This window comes from Amblyomma americanum, chromosome 4 (genome assembly GCF_052857255.1).
Source record: "Amblyomma americanum isolate KBUSLIRL-KWMA chromosome 4, ASM5285725v1, whole genome shotgun sequence".
NCBI classification, from domain to species: domain Eukaryota; kingdom Metazoa; phylum Arthropoda; class Arachnida; order Ixodida; family Ixodidae; genus Amblyomma; species Amblyomma americanum.
In genome coordinates, this window is record NC_135500.1 from 198,657,176 (window position 1) to 198,675,410 (window position 18,235).

The 18,235-nt window shown below is 46.4% G+C and overlaps 1 protein-coding gene across 4 annotated transcripts in view; it reads left to right on the forward strand.

Moving 5' to 3' along the window:
• The first annotated feature begins 1,455 nt into the window (after window positions 1–1,455).
• The window catches only part of LOC144127506 (uncharacterized), a 28,441-nt gene continuing 11,661 nt past the window's right edge, over window positions 1,456–18,235 (forward strand). The window contains exons 1-6 of one of the 4 annotated variants that reach the window (XM_077660501.1): window positions 1,486–1,715; window positions 4,539–4,593; window positions 8,896–8,916; window positions 12,621–12,638; window positions 13,687–13,811; window positions 16,931–17,068. In XM_077660501.1, the coding sequence (XP_077516627.1) occupies window positions 4,545–4,593; window positions 8,896–8,916; window positions 12,621–12,638; window positions 13,687–13,811; window positions 16,931–17,068 (351 nt within the window). In that variant the 5' untranslated portion in view covers window positions 1,486–1,715; window positions 4,539–4,544. Of the gene's footprint in view, window positions 1,716–1,971; window positions 2,212–4,538; window positions 4,594–8,895; window positions 8,917–12,620; window positions 12,639–13,686; window positions 13,812–16,930; window positions 17,069–18,235 lie in introns of those variants that run through there. The other 3 variants (XM_077660497.1, XM_077660498.1, XM_077660500.1) reach the window with 3 other exon arrangements.

Sequence of the window (18,235 nt, forward strand, 5' to 3'; positions counted from 1 at the left end):
TTTTTGCTTGTTTGTTTGCTTGCGTGCTGGCGACCTTTGGGTGATAGATGGTTCATTACATTCATTACCACGGGAAATTTGACTGTTAGGATGTGGTATAATAGGGGTAATGAATTTACGATGGAGAGGTAACAGCGCTTTATTTGCCTGATTCATCGCCTAATTTAGATTCATTACTGAACTGACCTGACTAGCAATTGAACAGGATTTATTAGGTGTGCACAATATATACGGAAAGCGTTAGATGCGCATTCCAAGCTAAGGTGCAGTTGCTCAGTTAATGGTGATCACTTCGTTGTGTCCCTTTCTTCTGCGTGTTAATCTTGTGGTGCCACAACACAATTGATTTTCATCAAGTCGACCAAATTACCACCCTTTTGTAATTCAGACCTCCTTCCAAAAAGCGAATTTTTGGCGATGTTAGCGTTTATCAACAGCACCTAAGAATTAATCTCCAAGTCTTCTTCTGTTTCTCTTTTCGTGCCCTGCGCATGTGGCTGTGAAACTGTCCACACGTGCGCTTACGAACGTCTTAGTGAAGCACTGGAGTTCCCCAGCGGTGGTGTCGTCGGAACATGGGAGGAATGGGAGGTCGTCACTGCGTTGCAGGACCTGGACACCCAACCTCTCTGTGTGAACCGGGGTGACAGTGCCATGACCCTACGTGACCTGGACAAACACGCGTAATGTGGGAGCTGTGCGGTGGCCCCGAGTCCTTGAAGGGTCCAAACTCGCTCGCACAATGATATTTTCCATCCATTCATCTATTCTAGCCGTGGTTTCTATTCGCTTCTGGTCATTGCACCTTCAGACCTGCTGTTAATAGATGAAACAGATGTACCTACTCGTAGCCGAACAAACAGCGTGAAAAGAGAGAGTCGGAGCCAACACGCTCAATGCTGACCGCTTAAGCATGTGTCTTACAGAAGGTAACTGCCTCTTAGCTGTCCTCTCCAGCTGCGGGTTAAGGAACGACTCTCCATCAAAGCGATGTTGCATGGTCTGGCGCTCAATGTAACTCTTCAAGGCATCGACAAGTTGCCGCAAGAAAGCGCCCTCTCCTCCAGCGCGCGGGTCCGGAAAAGCGATTCACCCCGCGCATCTCGCCGTAAATCCCCCCCCCCCCCCCCCCCCCTTGACTTCGGCCAACGCCGAAAGGCCAGCAGCGCCAGCGAGGTGAAGGAAAAATAGACAAGCATCCACTCACGGCGTAGGCTGGAAGCGCCGCTTCAAAGAGCAGCGTCCGCGGTTACTGGCGAATCGTGTTCCGGCGAGACTCATTAGAGCCGCCAGGTCGTCAAGCTAGCACTTGCCACCCCTTCAAGCCCTCGCGGCGCCTTAAATGCTGCCGCCTCCGCCGGACTCTCCCCGCTGTCTCAGCTGCGCCCTTCTTTTTTGCTTTCCTTGGATTCTTCTTAATCGCCTTGGCCGTCCCCTCCCACTCTGTCTTGTCCTCACGCACAGACGCAGGCCGCAACCGGCGCGCAACCGCAGCGTGCCCCCGCGAGCCCGGGTGCAAAAGACCCTCGACCCTCCTCTGCAGCTGTCGCGAGAAGGAGCCAGTTCCCCCCGCCGTTTACGAGCCTCGTCACGAACGGCCATAAAAACGGCCCCCCGGCGGCCGCGGCGTCGTCAGACGGGGTGAACGCTCACACAATCAGAGCGCGGTGCCGAGCCTGCCAAAATCGGGACGCAGCAGCCGCGGGCGAGCACAGGTGAGTTGTGGCTCGCGCTAAGAACAAGAGAGGACGCGCCGACTACTGCCTGCCCTTCCCTCCCCCGACACTCCCTTGCCCCCCGGGCAGCTAACGCGAGCGGGCGCTGCAATGGCGGATTATAGAGAGCGCATACCGCACGGGCCCTCTCGCAAGCTTAAACCTGAAGAGTGGTTGGTCGCGTGATCTCCCCCCCACCGCCCCTTTTTTTCTTGTCTGCTCCGTCAAACGCTTCGACAGCGGAGATTGCTGCAGTGTACAAGCAAATTGCCCTCGATACAATCATTCGTAACAGCCTCCTGCAGGCAGCCGCCGACTGTAGTTGTTCCCTTTAACGCGCGACCGGAGGAGGGACTTCTAGTCACACGCTACCTGGATTCGCGTTCAGAGTAGACGTGCGACGTGAGCAAGCATTTTAGTGCGAGGGATCTCGTGTAGGTGTCGTTACAATCCGAAGCAGAGCAGCGAAGGGAGACCGGACGGTCAAGAACCGCAAGTATGCGACTCGTATAGACTTTGTCTATTGCCGAAGTCTGGTCTTGACAGCCGCATGCTCCGAGGTTTCTGAAAATCCCGTGACTTTCTACTGCCGGCTGAGTGCTCTTAGGCGAGCACTTTGTGCGGTGGGAATGGACCGTATTAGTAACCCCCCGGAAGGTCTCTATTCTATGTTCAAACTTTATAAAGTGTATAACGGCATCTTTAAGCAGCTCCATTTGCAGTACTGAATATTTTTCCTGTAGTATGAAATCAGAATTAAAATAGTAAGAACATCTCATCACTGCTGGTTAACGCAGAGCCCGATTAGTGCCCTTGGTCCAATATAGCTGCAAGTTTTGGACTTCTATAATACGGCTGGCCGGCTCTGCCTGGCGTACCTTTTCTAGGCATCTTAGAACTTAATCTGCGCTATACAATTGACGCCCCCCCCCCCCCCCCCCCCCATACAACGGGCATTACTACTATATAACTGTGTGAGTTAGCTTGCCTCTGCTTTCTCATAACCTTTCATTTAAGAAACCTGCAAAATTTACGCATGAAGGAGGGCAGAATATATTATGCGCAGGTTAGATATAAAAATAAAGAAAATGCGTTAAGCATCCTCTTTGTGAAACATATATTCCTCACAAGTTCTGAAGTGGGTCTTAAGTAATGAACTAGCTTTAACCCATGATGCGAAATGTATGAGCGAGAAAAAGAGCCTCTAAAACATGTTTCGAAAGTACTTCCTTTGTTAGGGAATAGAGAGAGATAAAATTTAGCGCAGCTCCTTCTTTTTCTACGCACTGCCTTCTATCCCTGCTGAATAGCGCACAAAACACAATTCTCTGATTCCTGCGCTTAAGATGCCAGTAATATTTACGGCGAATGGTAGCGACGTCATTTCACCGAATGAGCGTTAAATGTCCGAAAAGACCGTCTTACTAGCTCCTCTTCTTTTGCATAACAAAAGGGCTCAACTTTAGACGACTCACTAAGACACGGCTAGCAAGGACTTAATCCTCCAATGTCATCGCAATTAGTTCACACCGCCAGCTGGTCTTACACCCTTCTGGAAATATGTTCTTTAGCTTTCTTCGAGCTCTTTCTCTCCTCGGGGTATTTCTCGAGGCCAAACTTAAGCCACTCAGTTCTTCCAGACGCAACAAAATTTTTCAACTTTTCCCCGCAGACGGGCGCTTATCTCTTAACGCACCCTAGTGAATGCCACCGTTACATTTTTATGCAAATGAAAGCCTTGTGAATGCCCACGAAAAGGAGCAAAGAAAATTGTCTAGGTAGCAGCCACTCGCAGCCTCGCTCTTCAAGAGATCAAGGAACAGAGCATTTTAGAGAGGAACAGGAAATGGAAACTTAGTCGAAGCCTTCCGTAAATCCCCCCCAGCTCGCCAGAAACTGCGTCCCAAAAGAGCCACGCAGCGCTCCTGAGAAGCAGCCCCGAGGAAGCCTCATTGGCTGAGTTCCGCTCCTTTGCTTCCGTTCAGGTGTGCCGCGTTCTCCAAAACACGCCGGCAAACCAGAGCGAAAGGGTGAGGGGAATAAAGAGGCAGGGAAAGAGAGAGAGAGAGAGAGAAATAGCATTCGTGCAAAGAAAGAAAGAAAAGGCTAAGCACGCGCAAAGATCCAGCGCGACGAGCAAACCAGGCCCGTTTAATTGCATTGCCAACAGACGCCACATGCTTTCCCCAGAAGCGCGAACAAATGGTGTTCGCGGGCAAGCCTCCGCAAAAGCTTGACAGGGAAACGCGGGGGCAAAAAGATGAAAACGCGCACGTAAAGCAAAAATAAAAGAAGTAGCAGCAGAATAAAGAAAAAATGCGCTCAAAGGAGAGGGTAGCGGGGATTTTCTTTCACGGCGCCCACGTACAAAGCCACGAAAGGGTAACGGGTGACGCGGCCGGGGAGGGTCGTAGATCTGTCGCGCGGCAGCGCTTGCATGCCCGCCGCTGTCCGCAAGGGACCCGACTGGGAACTGTTCGCGCCGAGCGACCCAGCCAGCGAGGTGCGGAAGCAACGCGGAGCGGGCGGCGGCAGCGCACCTGGCACGAACCCGGCGCGCGAGTGTCATTCAAATTCGGTCGCGCTCAGAGCGAGCTCTCGCAGGCCCCGTTCATTGATTACGGGGTCCCAGAGGGGAGAGAGGTTGTGTGCCTGCCCCGGCGACATTATTATCGGCGGCGTGTAGCTGCCGAGCGACATCACGAAAACGCACGCCTGTCTGGCCGAGCGTCGGCGCTCCCGGAAGGCGTGCTTACCTCCCACGCTTTCTTCTCTTTTGTTTCCTCGGAGTGCTACAAGAAAATCGCGCCTACCGTTTCGCAGAAGGACATGGCCGTCGCCCAGCGGACTCTGGCGGTGATCGCCGCCGTGTTGTTCGGTGAGTCCTGGCCGGCACCGCATGTTTACTGATGCGTTGGGGCGATGAGGAGCTGACCTTGACGGTGGTCGACTAACAAACGCAGACCGCAGAAGGCTGGTACCTTGCACTGCCTGAGGCGTGGAATATCTCGAAAGTATCAGAACGGTTTCGCTGACGTCATAGTGGACGCCATGTTGGAGATCAGGAGCGTTTACCTAATCCGCTCGTCGTGACCTGCTCCGAAATACGTTGCGGAGTCTATGGATGGATCACTATTATGGAGCCTGTGACGTCACGAGCCGTGCGCTGATTAGTTTCGACAGCCGACAAAGTAATCAATAGCAAAGGTGGTAATGTGGTTAGTTGGCGCGTTAAGTAACCACGACGTTAACTGAGGCGCCGACCGACTGTCCCCAGACGCGACTTTGTGCATACGAAGACACGCAGAGTATTTGGGGCAGCTGAGCACTAAAAACGAGCAGATCCTTAGCTATAAGAGGTGCAAATGCAAAAACACGTGACACAAAGCATAAGACGATTAGACTAACACTGCACCATAAACTGGTGCGCCTGGTAACCTGTCATGAGACAAATCACAGACACAAGAACACCCACAGCTGCATGTGGACCTCCGGCAGAGGCAGCAGAAGTGGCTTCATTTAAAGCACGTTGCCCTTTACGAACTTGTTCGAAGAGGGCGCCCACTCGAACGTACAATCGCTAGAGTTTATTGCCGTCACCGACATTGGTCCTTGGTTGCTTGCTTTTCTATAATTACATTTGCGTCACCCGTCGTCAGTTTAGAAGCCCTTGTGCGAGGACTTTAATCGAGGGCTCATGACGTTCATGATTCGCCGTATGATTCATCCAGTTTTATGGAAATTATAGTAAAGCTGAAAACAAATACGAAGGACTCGTGCCTCGGGCGGTAGCACGAAAGTAAATACCAGAACAGCATGACAAAACATTTTAAACATAACTATTGATTCTACCTCTTTCTTATCTTCCACCATTCAGACTGGTCGATACCGCAAGTAGCAGAGCCGTGGTGTTCTGAGATAGTCACTAAGAGCGAAGAGAATAATAATAATAATTGGTTTTTGGGGAAAGGAAATGGCGCAGTATCTGTCTCATATATCGTTGGGCACCCGAACCGCGCCGTAAGGGAAGGGATAAGGGAGGGAGTGAAAGAAGAAAGGAAGAAGAGGTGCCGTAGTGGAGGGCTCCGGAATAATTTCGACCACCTGGGGATCTTTAACGTGCACTGACATCGCACAGCACACGGGCGCCTTAGCGTTTTTCCTCCATAAAAACGCAGCCGCCGAAGAGAATAAGTATAGATGACTTAACGGGGATGTAACCTTCACATTACACCGGCGCTGACTTCTAAGACTACACAAAAAATGTGAATGCACATCAATAAGCGGCAAATGTTTGGCAGAATACAATCATACAACCTGGATAATAATAATAAGAAAATAAAGATAATTAAGATGTCACAAATACATCAACTGCCACGGGGCTACGGGGTAAAAATGTTTTCACTTCATCTTCACGCATTAACGCGAGAGTTTCTTAGGATTTTAGCCATAAACGTATTTGAGGATAAGCAGCAAAATTCATTAAAAAGTTTTGCGTACCAAGAACTGGAGAAAAAAACTCCCTTTTGCACTCTCCGTGATCCACTCAGAACGTACTTCATGAACACATTCAAGATTTTTTTAAAATAAATCTGAACAACTTGAACCCCATTTAATTCAGTCATCTACTAGAAATCTCGCATTATTTTGTAATGACGACAAGAAATCTCACCCCTCCAGTTATTGGTGTAATAGTGTCCTTTGAGCAAGCACTGCTTCCTTGTAGCAGTCCTTCAAAAGTATTAATACCACTTCATCTTCCCTTTTAAATTAAACACCACAGGGTCAGTTGAGTCCTCCTGCAACTAAAAAGCTCGCGTCACACCTTTTAGCTCGATGATGCGGTTCTTTAGAAGTTTCAAAGCTATTTAAAAATGTACGCAAGAAACTGAAGTCAGATAAATGAAAGACACCTGCTTGCAGCGAGTACACTCGAAAGCAGGGCTCTAAACATTCATAAAACAAGAATTGGCTTTTTTTTGCATCTTACAAAAGGAATTTAAACTGCATACAGTTTATAAGAACTCTGGCAGAATCAGTTTCAAAGAAAGTTGCACGATAAGAGTTACCGTAAAAAACTGATGCATGAGGACAATTTGTAAAGATGTATACAAACAGGGGGCTCCCAATGTATCCTATTTGGCCTATGATCTTCTTACGGGAGCTCCCACTGAAACTCATTTGTTCGGTCGAAGATAGTTTCTTCCAGACCAGCCTGGATGCCTCGTATTTCATAGAGGATGCACCGAACATCAGCTTTGCTTTTTAAAAAAAACTGCCAAATCCGCCTCCTTACGAGACGAGAAAAGGACGGTGGTAGTTACACATATCCCCATTCCCTTCTCTGAGAGCGTTCCCCCCATAGGTCCGCCTTGATCACGCTACCACACGCTGCACACTGTCTATACCGGCCTCTACGGAAGCCTCCTAGATATCATTTTCACTTGTCAGTAACAGGTACGCGCGGGAGCTTTCGGGAGCGATTTAATGCTCCGAAGAAGTTCTCACTCGAAAGTAGCCTTAATGACGCCGCTTCCTACTTAGCAGTGAAGTAGTTTCTTCATGTGTCGCGTACATTAGAAGTCACAGAGACACTCATATTATCGCCGATACCAATCACTTACAACATAGCCCTTAACCCAACGCGCAAGCTCACCGGACTAGACATGTCCAACATTCTCGGGAAAAAAATTTTGATTAGAAAATTGTAAAATACTGTTATGGAAATATTGAAGGTAATGGTCCATTCTTTTCATATGTAGCAAAATTGTTTTTTTTTTAGTTTTTCCACCGATCGCATCGAACAGTTAAGACTGCCATGGAAAGCTAATGGGGAACGCTTTAGACAATAGCAAAAACATTAATAGAAAAAAATTCATGACTGCTGTCGGGTTATCTGCTGATATTTTGGTTGTTATGGTGAAATGTTACAATATATGAAAAAAGTGCATTCATAAAGGGTTTTCCGCTCAAAAGTGCTTTTGTACAGAATTGTTGGGTATGGGGCAGGTGATAACGTCGTCGACCGTTGGGCGTGCAAATGCCGGCTCGGCTTCATCTTCGCGGCCATGCGAGGTTGGGCGTGTTCTTAACGCGGGAATGCTCAGCGCCTTGCAGTCATGTTGGGTACTCAAGTGGTCTTCCGTGTTAAGGAAGAAGCACGCGAGGCCGCCTCACCATCGAAGAAGAAAGAACTGCGCTTGTTTCCAGCGTGGTTGGTAGGTTGTACTGAGAGGGAGCTTGAAATTGTTAACAGCATTAGACTAAAAAAAGCGCAAAATTGGGTGCACAACCTGATAGCTCTGAAAAAAAAAAGAAACTGCCACCCCGTTCACTTGTTGCTAGGTAAAAAGGTAGCAAAGAAGGCAGTTTGTTGGGCGTCAGGGTTGTTCATGATCACACAGGTAACTGCGCAAACACAAAACAAGGACGTGAAGGGAACGCAATTAGCACTTATTGTGTTTCCTTCACGTCTTTATTTTGTGTTTGTGTTTGAGCAGTTACCTATATGTAGCAAGGAAGGCCTGCAGCATGCGATAGAGATGACATGTATCCGCAAATCTTGAAGACCTGGAACGAACCACCATTTCCCTATCATAGGAGCGAAAAAGTACCAGGCAACGCAGCCCACCCTTCGCCTCGTCTAGTGCTATCAATTAGTATGCAAGCCTAGTCAACTTAACCACACTTAACACATTCTCGAGAGGGCGCGAACCGCGGTCAACGTGTACACACTGAGCCAGGATTAGCGGGAACACCGAAGCGCGTGGCTCTGCGTCTCTCTCAGCGCTAGCTGCAGGCGCACTGCCCAAGTTTCTGGCTTTTGTCACCCTGTACGATCGCGACGTCTATGCGATGTGCACGCAGGTGGCGCTGCGTGAGCCGCAGAGCCGCGAGCTCAAGTGTTCCCGCTAAGTGTGGTTTACAATGCATTATTTAGCGCAAGCCCGCTTGGACGACGTTGTCTTCGGGTAGCAGTTGGACGTGAAGGTTTCAGCTCGTTACAGACCATCCGTGGCCATGTAATACGAGTGGGTTTGGAAGTGAAGGTCCATCCAGGAGATGAGTTGTTATACCGTTTTAACTTCCCCGCCCCGATGTAGGGCGGGAAGTCTGAATTTTCTGCGCACCTGTTTCTCTTTCTTAACTCTGTCGTTTTGTTGTTCTTCCAATCTTACAGCAATGCTCGCAGAAGCTTCTGGTGAGTCTACTTGTCATGCTTTACACTTGATTTAACAAGTGCAACGGAATGCCTCTCACAAAAACTTGGCACGTTTCTCACTATACAATGTACTGTTTGCAAGCTTTACCTACGAGATATACCACACCAGCACTTGGTGCAGCATTTGTAAATTGTGACAGAATGTGACGTACGGAATGTGTCTGGATCCCGTAAACGCATCGAATTGTGCATCGTTGGTGTTTTTTTTTTACATTTATCGATCAGTGCTGTCCTTTAATTGCTAGTGGTATGCCTGACTGTCTTCGGTCCCCATGTATTCACTAATTTACATCACATGACGCACTTCTAGAGCCTTAATCGCGCTCTGGTTGCAGACGACAATAGCCGAAGGCATTTGAAAGAACGGTGTTCTAGCTAGCACGCGTACTGCGCGAGCTAGCCTGCAAAATAAGGAGTACATAACTGCGCTAGCCAGAACAGCCCAGAGCAGGGCTACACACACGCTGCAGCTTTACTTGCAGAAGAAGCGAGAAGGCTTTCGCAGTGCGATCCTTGTTAAGTAGGCATGCGACTGTACTTTTTACGATGGTGCGTGAATATGCAAGCGTTTGAAATTAGTAGCCAGAGAATGTGCAGCGTCTGGCAAGGTACATAACACTTCGCTTAAAATTCAGGGTCGTGGTCAATTCTATTCACGTGAAAAAAAACCAGCGAAAAAAGACGCAACACCAGAGGAAGACACACACAGACTGTTCCGGCGACAGTCTGTGTGTGTCTTCCTCTGGTCTTGCGTCTTTTCTCACTGTTTTTTTTTTCACGTGAACATGTACCAACTCGCCCAACAATTCACGCTTCTGAACTTCAATTCTATTCATTCGCTTAAATTCATTTCAAATATTTTGCAACCCGAGGGATAGAGTGGACAAATAACGGTCCTAATCAAAAATAGAAGCGAAATCGCAATGTAATACAAAAAATAAATGCCAATAGATTCCTTAACGGATTTGAAAAATATCTGCACTCTCCGCTAGTTTTCTGAATTGGATCCATTTATACAACATGGCGAATCTTCCCCGTCACGACCGGCATAGGAAAAAGAAAGTCGATGATACGCAATAGACCGAAGTTTCTTCAAGGTTTGGGGGGATCTTCTTTTTTATTTTTCTATCATTCACTCCCCTAACACACGAGCGTAGCAAACCCAGGCCCAGTCTCGAACCTAAAAGCCGCGTTTTACAAGCATTTCCCAACTAGTAGGCAACGTAAACGCGTTCTATCATCATATAAACTCTCTCTACCCGGACACTTCACTCAGTAAGTCACGCTGCAATGTCCCCACTGAAAGCATTCTTTTTATTTCAAAAATTCTTTCAGGAATCTCTCGCGTACGGCATTATCCTCATCGGATCGTATATATATTTGTACTGAAAAGGACCTTCAGTCAAGAAGAAAAAAAGAGAAATAAAAGAGATTCGAGTCTCGTATCTATCGGGTCGCAATATTCCTGCAGACTGAATACAGCCCGTTAGTAACGCATTCAAGTTATCACGCATGTCCCCAGTTCGTAACGATGACCGCAACGTCCGCCGCCAAACCGCGGGTTTTTATTGCCACAATCCCGAGCCTCACGAATGTTTATACAAAATCTACAGCCTAACGCTGTTTTTTTTTCTCCCTACAAACATGTAATTAGAAGTCTAATGCTTCACTTCGACAAAGACAACCAAAGCGCCCAGCCGTAGCGTGATGATATCCTCACGCAGCCGTCAATTCACTGCCAACGGCAGTAACTACAGGGCTGCGTTTACGCAAGGAGTCTCCCATAGCTCGTTAGTGATGCAGCCTGAGAACAACTCTCTAAGGCCGCGACAAGCAAAGCGCTTTCCTCTAGTTGCTCCGGAGTCTACTAAAACAGGGAAAGGCACGGAATGAGGCAATCATCCGGAACATCAAGAAACGGCATGCCAGCCAAAAATGAAACAAGGAACCGCGCCCGCGCGAACCTTGATTATAGAGGCGAAGTGTGATTACTGCTTGATTACGGGAGAAAATGGCGCTGGGTTCTGCTTGAAAAACAGCGTTTACCACGTGCGTAATAACGGAGAAACGAGGGGTCAAAAATAAACAAAATGTTAGCGAAAATGAGAACGTGACTGTCCACTCTGGTATCGTTCAGACTGCAGCAGCACGAGCTCAATTTTCTCGGAAGCACGAAATATGAACCCATATGCGCCTAATGAAGCGAATATGAGCCGTGTCTTTTATAGTGCCGCAATTAATGCCATAATGAGACCTCTCTTTTTTTTTCGTATGTGTATACGTATCCTGCCTTCGCGATACGATTCCTCAGAAAACCAATCAACGTCGTCAAGCAAGCGACAACACACCATAGTTGTTTAGTTGCGACGACTCGTTTTGCGTTACGTTCCTTTTGCGGCTTTCTTACAACCACCTGCGAGTTGAGCAAAAGTTGTTTGTGCTGGTGTGATTGACTCCTCTCCATTTATTTGCATGAGGTGCGGAACCGTCTAAGTAGCCTGATGTTTATGTCACGAGCGGCTGAGAATCGCAAATCACACATACTATAATTTTTTTTTCACTCCTTCTAGGAAGTTCGTGCTCACCTTTATTGATTGCAGACGACAGAACCGTTTTTAATTCAAGCCCCTCGATCTCTAAATAATCCACCATAACTAATTCGTTTCACGAAGGCGCAGTCTAAGCTGTTTCCGCACCGCCTCTCGTAATTAAACGTGGCTGAATATCTGTGGAACAGAACAAACGCAGGTAATAAACTTCGAGCGAAATTGAGGCAAGACGGATTCGATCATTTTTGGTCATGCGCTCCTTTTCCAACTGGCAAACACTTTAGAATTGTTTCTTTTTTGGCAGTACTCGCCATTCATTGTCCACAAAATCAAGCGAAATGAGCTGCGCCTAGTCTACTAACAGAAAGGCGTGTAGCACTAAATACTAGGAAGTACCTATTTACTGATGCTCTGGCTTTTAAAAAAGTGGTATTGAAGTGTAGTAGCTTTACAGCGGTTGTGATTATGGAGCTGTCTACATTATCTGCGCTTTGACAATGCATTAAAATGCGGCTGAAAATCCGTGAAAATATCAGCCATGTTGCACAGTCATAGGAGAAGCGTAGTGCTCATATAGACAGCGCACCGTGGCTGGTATATCGCTGCTCTTGTGACGTCATAGAGTAGTCGTTATATGTCTTTATAACACTCGCATCCATCCGCGGCACCGTAATCTCTATGCTGCTCAGGAAAGTGCGAAAAGATGCATGACACCGTTTCGGCGCGGCTGGTGTCAACCCGGAACGTCAAGTTGAAAAGAAATGTAAAAGCGAATTCATATTTAAAGAAACTGAGAAGGCTATATATGACACGTCTAATATATCCATTCTTGTCGAGCATTTGCGAGATATTCTTTTGGGACGATATCACTTGTAAGGCGCTCTGCCGACACCAATAATAGTTATAAGAATGAACCTTTAAGACAGACATATCGTAAAAGAGAGAAATTGGTTAATGTTCTGAAGTAATAACGAATGTTCGCGCTGAATTATCGGAAAATATTACTTTTCTACGTTTTAATGAGATATCTAATGAAATGTTTTGTCTGCTTGCTTTTTGATACCAATGATAATGAGTGTGCTTTAGATGTAATTTGACGTGCTTTCTTTGTCGTTCTCTTCCACCTATCACAAGTATTCGACGGTCGCATAGGTAAGCCGACACTACAACATTGAACACTCTCAGCAATAAAATTTCTCATAAATGATACAATTTCGAGACTTCCTCGTGGTTACAAACGTCAAAAAACTTGTCACTTGTGGCTAATCACAAGAATACTTCCCGTTCGTCGATCAAAAACAAACACAGCAGCATTAAAGTTTCATATGCAAAACATATCGTAAATGTCTTGCTTACTTAAGTAGAATCAACTGGTAGTGAGATCCCAACAAGAAAAATAAATCATAACTGCACATCACTCATTATTCCCTTCTACTGTGACAGCCATATGCGCAAACGCAATCTCATTGACAAAACAATAAAACACTTAAGCCGTAACTCAGTGAGAAGATCTTGACGCTCAGAATTTGTTTGTGTCACAAGTGGGTTTTAGTATCCTCTAAGCCTCTCCTCCCTGTTTTACTGTAAGGTCTCTTTAAGAGAATGAGATAATCATTCAAAACGTCCACAGATTAATTTTTAGCTTATATATACATCTGTCTAATGACGTAGCTTTCCTAGTTCTTAGCTCAATCTAGCGATTCTGATTTCCCCCCGTTTCACAAAATATGCGAGGAAGAATGTATTTTTGTGTGGAGGGTGCAGAATATGGCCACGTAGGTGCGCCTGTAACAACAAAAATATAATCAAGATACAAGGAAAGGAACCAGATCACCCACCAAAAAACGTATTCTGCAGAAATGAAGGGTACTGAAGGATTAAAAAAATAAAAGCGATAACGAACATGAGCTAGCAGTGCGGCTGCAATTTTTCTGCACCTGTAGACGATACCCTTTAGAGCCACGTGAACTTGCTTATTGATTTATTTATTTCATTAATTAATTTATTTGTTGATAACTCAAAGGCCCCATTACGGGGTATTACATGATACAGTATTACATGGTATCACAGTACATGCTACTTCTTACTTTCTTCTTCCCACTCACTTGCTGTCCAAAAGTTTGCACTCCACAAAGTGGCATTTCCCTCACTGCCGACGCAGCTAAACCTCTTTCTTTCTTTGACCGAATTCCCCTCGCAGGAGCGCAAATGGGGATGGGCGCGGGGTGCATTCCCGGGCAGTGCTTGGCGCACTGCCAGACCACAGGAAGCGGCGTGGGGAGCTGCACACCACAGGGCTGCGTCTGCGGTGCCAGTCCCGGAGGGGTGAGTCCTCGTACGCCACCCGCGCCAGGACACTGAGAAGCGCTTCTCGAAACACTGAATAGCTGAATGTCGATATTTTGAACTGTAACGTACGGAACCGAAAATTTGTTTCACTTATACAGAGTTCCACGTAACAACACATGAAGGTGAAGGGCACAAATTGTCGCTTCGAAATAACGGAGAGTACAAATTAAGCGAGTTCAAAGTAAAAAGATTCTGCTGTAGTTGTGTCGCAGTCGCAGTAAAGAAGTGTTCTTTTGTTGTCTTGTTCGTATATGCTATGAATTTAAGCAAAGCACTAGGAAGGATAACAAGCCGCTACTAGCAGTGACTATCACGAACTGAACTATTTCAGCTGAGCTGCACGCTAGCAGCTTTTACTTTAGTGGGTGCTTAGTGAATGTGTGCCATTCCATTTGAAGGTGTTAACGAACCCCTAATTGACAACAGCAGTAAAAATGAAGCTCCTAGGCTGAAATCGTTGCGTGGAAGGTGGTCAACGTTAACACTAGTTAACAAGCCCCTCATTTATCCAAGTATTTTCATCATTTCTCAAGTATGGGTCTTTATTTGAAGGAATTAGGGATAGCGCAGCAACTCAACCCTATAATTTTTATCTAGTTGCAGGGAATCTGCAAAATAGTATTGCAATAAACTGTTAAATCATGCACACTAATACCTTCTGCTTTTAATGGGCGATAGTGTAAACCACCCACACAAATGCGTGGTTATCTTTAGTATGAGCTTTTACCCTGTCCATCTCAGAAAAGATCGCGTTTCCCCGCAACTTATGAGGCCCGATTATTTAATATAGTAATGCAAGGTAAGCAAAGTTCAATGCCGCAAATGATGAATCATCGGCGAGAGTGCCCTGCGTTGGATTCGTTTGCTCAAGCCGCAGGTCCGTCCAGACGACGAGACCTGTACTTGTATTTGCGCGCGAGGCCAGGAATAGACCGATCGTACGCATTCGAGCTAGCGCAAACGTTTCTGCGAACCTCTCAGCGAGATGTTGACATTGGGACAAGGCTTGTGTGATTACTAACGAGTTACGAAACTTGCTCACAAGTTGGCTGCTTTTTTCTTTTTTCTGCCACGCTACTTTCCTTAAGCAAAAAAGTGACTGCGAAAACCGTCACGCAGTTATTTCTGCGAGCGTTTACCGTAAATGAGGAAAAAAAAAGTTACGGCGTCTTTATGCAAAGTAAATTTCGGGGGAAATTTGTTATTAGATCAGCTGGTTCTTTAATAGTTAAAGGGATGTTAGTGCATACAGAAGTGAGACAGAAGAAGCGACGGGTCAACCACTACGGGATTAATGAAACGTCAGTTCTGTTGGTTGTCTCTTTGTATGTCCTCCTAGGGCTACCCACCTTATAGTCATCGATCGTGCGTATTTTGCACTTTTACTACGAGGGCTACGGTGGACATTTATTTGCCTACTCTGGCATTTCAGAATAAAACAGGAGCGAAGTGAAAAGTTTACTTCGAATGTGCATAACGCTAACGGTGCTCTTAGGCTCCGTTCTTACCCGCTCATGAGGAGACAAAAAAACTATAACTTCCGAACCCCCTAATAAGCCTACCTCATGTACTATCGGGGACAGAAGTGGTATACTTCATGCAGCGGGAGCCGCATCAACGAAAAACTGCATCGTAACGCAATCAACAGGCGGCATCTGGGATCGAGACAGCCAATGGGAGCCCTTTATTATCTGTAGGTATGTCGCTTGACTCCTTTCGATGTTTCGTGCTTTAGATGGCATTACGATGCAGTTTTGCGTTGCTTCGGCTCCCGCTGCGTGGAATATACCACTTTTGTACCCGATAGTACATCACGTGGTCAACGTCGAAAACATGACCCGACGACGTGTCAGGGCCTCCATACCGTGGCTTGTAGCTTTTACTGAGTATGGGGAAAGTTGGTTAACATACACATTACTGGTTTAGCGAAGCAAAAACGAAGGACGGGAAAGAATAGACGACACGGGCCCTAGCTTGTGGTTGACTCAGACCGAATCCAGAAAACTACGGCTCTAGATTTGTCGATACGAGCCGCAATTCGCCAGTAGCAACCAGAGCAAAATCCGCAAGGCTAATCCCACCTGTAGCCTGCAATAGCCTCAATCTAAACATCTTAGGAAAGAGCGTTTAATGGTAAATCGCCTTGGGGCTCGGCGTGATTCATTTTCTGATTATTTTGCCTAACCTGCTACCAAGAATCGTTTTGAAAAGGCCGACTGAAAGTTTGAGATTCAGAAGGAGCGAATGGTGGGCTTGTTGGCTGTACGTCGTAAGGAAGCCCTGCTTGAGGAGGGGATGACAGAGATAAGTGCACAGCTGTCCCTCCTGACAGCGCAGTATTTTCATACTTCTATCTTCTCTTGCCGTTTTCTAGCGTTGCTTCCTTGCGTATGTGTCGATAATGATGGTGATAACCTACAAAAAAAGCACTGAAAATCCTCAGAATCCTGAGTCCATGTGGCTTGTACGTCGAAAGGCTAGAGCAGCCCTCGTTGCTCATGTATAAAAAAAATTTGTACGACGCTTCCCCTATCCTTAAGAGTACAATCAGATAGCTTTAGAGATACCTCCCTCGCAGGCACTCCTTCTCTTTCATATATTCATAGATCGCTGGGGTCCTTATGCACTACAGGCGCAGTGGTGCAGCGGTTGAGTGATACGCCACGGCCCCGGCAGGTGGCTGTTTCAAGCACAGCCACATGTGGGGATTGTGAGACCCAGGTTGTTCCTCCCGATCTGCCGTAAGGCTTATTTTTGCGCAGATAGTTCTTCGGGAGGCTTTTTATCTGTCGATTAATGAGCTGATGAGCTGATGATGGTAGACAGGTGGCAATTACATTGAATTTATTTCAAGTACTCTTATTGTCGCCTGCCATTGTAGGTACGTTGCCCACAACCCTGTGGGCAAGTGGACCACCTGTTTTTTTCGTTACACGGAGTGTCAGACGCCGGTTTTTCTCGTGAATGGGACCTCCAATGTAATCACATTAAAAGGACCAGTGTTGTCTAGCACGCGAATAATAGGCGGTGTCGCGAACGGAGCGGTTTTTGTTTGAAGGGTGACGCTTAACGCCGACTTGGACCTGGTCTCGCAGCCTATGATGACCGGGGGACACCCAGGCATGCCGTGCAATAACGCGCGCTGCCTGGCGACCTGCCGAGAGTACAACCCTTCCGTTGTGAGGGCTCACTGCAGTAGCACGGGGTCGTGCAAGTGCGAGTGGCTACAGCCGGTAGGTGCCATTCTGCTCCCATTAGCCTCACTGTCCCACAAAAAGACGGGCCTTGGCGATGCGCACCTGGGCTACGGAGGCGCGATCGAGTAATTGGAATGCAAAATGTTGCTAGAGACATAAACGATTCGCTAATTCTTTTGCTTTGAGTAGAGTTATAAATAAGCCTTCTGCTTTGACTAGCCGATGAAAAATATAACTGACGGTAAAGTAGTCGGTACAATTAAATGCCGGAGCATTCACGGCGGTGCGTGCTGAGCATGAAAACGAGCGTATGCCGGCAACGCCTTGCTCATATTCTTCGCCCATACTGAATTAATTTGAAATAAAAGAACTTTTTTCCACCACGCAAAACGAGAAAGGAACGACTTTGTTAACCACACAAGTAAGTAAGGCGCCCTTTCTCAGAGGAAAAAGCCGTAACAGTTGTCGATTTTACGGAATTTGAAGAGAAAAGTTTCAACCTAGTTACAGATGGAAAGGACTTATGGCAGCTATTCGTTATGATTCGGCCAGGTCATTTCAGTGCAGCGCAAATTTATTTTATTTTTCTGCGTGGTCATACAGTAAACAGAATATTGTTTTGATGAAACACTCTCTGGCCGCATATTTACATCAACAATCAGACAAACGCAACACAAGCTCACTAACGTGTTTATATTTTGTTTACTGCTTGCTGAAATGCAACAGGGTATATTAGGATAGAGAAATGCGTAAAGTTATGAAATCAACAATTTAGGAAGGACGTGATTTCGCATAAACTTAACCAGTGCCTCAGAAACTGGGTCAGTAAACGTAGATAAACTACAGATTTTTTGTTTTGAGTAACGGTGAAACATTGAGCTGATTGTTTGAGTGAGACGACCGTCATCAATCTTCGCCTGGTTTCATATTTTATAACAACACATCATTTATTATTATAGAGTTTAGTTTTATTTCCAACAACACACAAGCAGATCGCCCCGTGACAAAAAAAAAAAATCTTGCCCTCACGAAAGGCACTGAAAAGCGCTTTCCCTGAGTTTCCAATTACGCTCGTTCCAACAACGTTTCGATAGAAAACGAATTAATTTTTTTTTCTTGAGCAGATAACAAAACAAAGAGAGCACTGAACCGCCAAAGGCCCTTTTTGTGGGGACCCCTTTGCGCCAGCCTTATGCTGTGCCA